Below are 3,236 nucleotides of genomic sequence, written 5' to 3'. Positions count from 1 at the left end.
ATGATCATTCCACTGCTCTAAGGGAGAATTTCCCCTGAGTGATGCCTTTCACGGTCACCTTGGGTGGAGCTGTAGTTCAGCCGCTGTACATTATGACATCAACACACCAAGATGACCATCCAAGAACCTACTTGGCTTTCTGAGGCCAGATGTGTGAGCTGAGGGAAAGACGTCAGCGCAATGGTGGTAGATGACAAGAAGGTCTGGGTCACCTGCCGGTGAGGCTTATGGTATTCTCTGCCCTGCTTAGGCCAGATCCTTGAATTTGCCACCTTCAGCTTCTAATGAATTGCTCCTGGTTCTGCTCAACCTTATACTTGTTAGTGTGACAAATTCCAGCTCATGAAGGCAATTCTGGTTTTGGTCACTTAATGTCCCAAAGGCAGGAGCACTTTCTCTAGCATGTTTCATAGTCCACCAGGGAGTTTTTGGTTTTCGGGGTTTTTTTGTTTGTTTTGTTTTGTTTCTGAATGGTTTATAATTCTCTGCTAAGAGAGCAAATCCTTGATCCAAAACCTTAAGGGTACATGAGTCTCCTGTTAGAGTTTTTCATAAACTTTCCATTAACTCCACATCTCTTCCTACCTCTGAAATCTCTAGCGCGGGTGGGTCCGCTTCGCAGAAGGCGGGGCCGGGGACACCAGCGCGTCCGCGCTTGGGCCGGGCTCGGGGCGGCGCTGCGGGCCCACCTGACTCCGCAGGCGCTGACGCTGCTCGAGAAGCTGCTGCTCCAACTCCTGGTACAGACACGGCACCTCCCTCTCGTGCTCGCTCTCCCGCCTTCTGGAAACCGGGGGTGAGACAGCTGCTTAGAACCTGCCAGCACTACAGCCCCCGGCCCTGCCTCTACCACCTCGCAGAGCCCCTCCACCTGGCCCTCAGGCCGCCCCCAGCGCCCCAGCCCTCACCGCCGCAGCGCCTGCTCCAGGCCCTCCCGCTCTCGGGCCGCTTCCTCCAGGCAGGCCGACGCTCGCATCAGAACGTCCTCGAAGGAGCCCAGCAGTTCGGGTCGCTCACGCTGCAGCCGGGTCCACAGCGTCTGAGTTGCCCGCTGCCTGCAGGGGCGGGGCGGGGGAGGGCAGAGGCTGAAGCTGAAGCGGGGACTCCCCACCCCACCCTGCAGGGTAAGAAGCCCCCAGAGGCCCCTGTAGTCTTGCACAAGCAGGGCATGCCTCTCCTGGGTGCTTTCACCCCTGCGGGGGTCTGTGCCTGTGCGGGGCTTGTGTGGCCAGCAGGTGTGTGTACATGGGGTTGTGTCCTTGTGTACACACGGCTGTGCCTGTGATGGGGGCAGCCCTGACTGCTGCCTCCTGAAATGCAAATTCTGTGGGAAATCCTGCCCGTCACGCAGTAGTTGCAGCTGGGAAGGAAGGACTGGGCCAGACCCGGCCTAGGCACCCTGCCTGGGAACAAACATGCAGGCGACACGGACAGGCAGCATGCAGGCGGACAGAGAGCAGATGAGGACGCTGGGAGCCGGGCCAGCACCGACTCACTCGCCCAGGACCCGGGCCGCCCCCAGCTGCTCCAGCGCAGAGCAGAATCTCTCCTCCTCCTCGTCCTCCTCCTCCAGGGAGCCCTCGGTGCCTTGCACATTCGACCAGCCCGCCTCGAAGGTTTCCTCTGAGGCCGGGGAGGGCAGGGCACCCGAGACGGACTCCACACCCACCAACTTCCCTGCGGGCATGGGAGGGAGAGATTACTGGGCTGTGGGTTACCACCGCAGCCCCCCCCGTCCCCCCACCCCCTCCACACACATATCCTGCCCTTTCTCTGGGCCCAGTTTCCTGTTTTTCTTCCTTATTCTGGTCCGATTCTTGTCCTGGGAATGGGAGGTGACAGCTGGGCTCAGGCCAAAATGAGGCATGCCTGGCTCCCAGCCCCACCTGGGTTTGGCTCAGGGAGCAGGTCATCTCCACATATGCCACAGCATCTGGGGGGCTTCCCGTGGCGCCTGGGTGTACAGACACCGGCCTGTGCTCCGGAGGGAGGCCAGGGAGAAGCACGGGCTGCCACCCACGTGGGCTGTGGGCCCCAGAGAGTCCCACATGTGCCAGCGGAGGGTGTCTGAGCAGCGGGGTAGGGGGTGGGGCTCAGGGGCCGGGCTCACCCAGGCCAAGGCAGAACTCCCGAGCCGTGAGGAAGCCGGTGTGCGCCTGGTCCAGACTTTTGAACACAGCCTCCAGCTGTTCGGGCGTGAGGGGCAGGTCGCTCTGCAGGCCTTGGCCGGGCAAGGATGGCAAGGCTGTGTAGCCAAGGTCAGCCCTGGGGCGGGCGGCCTCTTGGGGCTGGGGGCTCAGCTGCAGGTCATGCCGGCTGATGAAGCCCTTGGCCTCCTTGTCACACAGCAGAAACAGCTCCTGGGCCTGCTCCAGCGTCGCTGCCGGTGGCCCTGGGGCATGCCCCTCGTCCCACCCCTCCTCCTCTTGGGCCTCCCCAGCCCCAGGCTTCCCGGGCCTGGCCATGGTGGGGGTCTCAGCCTTGGGTGCTGTGAAGCCAAAGGGAAGTCAGGGCCTGAGCAGAGCTGAGAAATGAGGGGAGAGGAGAAGGGAAGGCAGAGAGGGTGAGGGGCAAGGGTAGCTGAGGGCTAAGCTGGAGCGGTGGGGAGCAGAAGAGTCTCCCTGCCCCCATGAGAAGGTGGGAGAGGGCCTGGCGGAGGCCCAGAGAGGAGGGACAGCTGGGGGAGGTGTGGCCCAATTGCAGGTCGTGGAGCTGGCGTGAGGTGACATGGGTGGAGCCATGCAGGCTCAGGGCCACCCAGGGAGCCAGCTGGTGCAGGAGAGGATGTGCTGGGGGGAGGGGGCAGAGGCTTGGGTGAGAGAATGCTCAGCCACAGAGAAGCTGAACAGGTCCTGGAGTCAGGGCCTGGAGACGAGGCTGACCAGGCTGGGCCAGTGGGAGTATCAGCCAATCCTGGCTAAGTCCTTAGCCTCTGAGTCTGGGCCCTGCCTCCAGGCAGCTGGCAGGCGGGTGAGCTCCTCCCTCCCTGACTGCAGCCCCTCCCACCAGCGCGAAGCCCCAAGTGGTGCAGGTGCAGGGTTCACCCTGGGCCACGATGCCTTCTGTGGCCCTTGTCAGGAACAACCCCAGAGTCTAGCTTAACAGCCCCTCCTGCTGGCACTACGCCCTCCACCAGACTGGCCTCCCTCCCCCCCAGGGGTGCCCCACCCCCTAATCAGACCACCTGTCGTTCCCACAACACCCAGACCCCAGACTTCCCAAAGCTAACCCCCAGC

At 62.5% G+C, this 3,236-nt stretch overlaps 1 protein-coding gene across 1 annotated transcript; it reads right to left on the bottom strand.

Moving 5' to 3' along the window:
• Positions 1 to 596: 596 nt before the first annotated feature.
• Positions 597 to 2,465, bottom strand: LOC132364411 (EF-hand calcium-binding domain-containing protein 4A-like). The gene is made up of 5 exons (XM_059920000.1): positions 2,305 to 2,465; positions 2,111 to 2,226; positions 1,497 to 1,677; positions 909 to 1,055; positions 597 to 780 (listed from the first exon to the last, which is right to left on the bottom strand). Exons 1-5 carry the CDS (start codon positions 2,463 to 2,465, stop codon positions 597 to 599), a joined length of 789 nt encoding a protein of 262 aa, XP_059775983.1.
• Between the last annotated feature and the right edge of the window lie 771 nt (positions 2,466 to 3,236).

This window comes from Balaenoptera ricei, chromosome 4 (assembly GCF_028023285.1).
Source record: "Balaenoptera ricei isolate mBalRic1 chromosome 4, mBalRic1.hap2, whole genome shotgun sequence".
Classification (NCBI taxonomy): domain Eukaryota; kingdom Metazoa; phylum Chordata; class Mammalia; order Artiodactyla; family Balaenopteridae; genus Balaenoptera; species Balaenoptera ricei.
Note: the sequence above shows the minus strand (reverse complement) of the source record. Positions and strands in the feature narration are given on the sequence as shown.

Excerpts from the sequence above, each read along its gene's own strand:
- LOC132364411 (XM_059920000.1), bottom strand. The coding sequence starts at position 2,465 with ATGGCCAGGCCCGGGAAGCCTGGGGCTGGGGAGGCCCAAGAGGAGGAG. Across the intron at positions 1,678-2,110 it reads GGAGTTCTGCCTTGGCCTGG|GGAAGTTGGTGGGTGTGGAG; the intron begins GTGAGCCCGGCC and ends CCATGCCCGCAG. Across the intron at positions 1,056-1,496 it reads GCGGCCCGGGTCCTGGGCGA|GCAGCGGGCAACTCAGACGC; the intron begins GTGAGTCGGTGC and ends CCGCCCCTGCAG.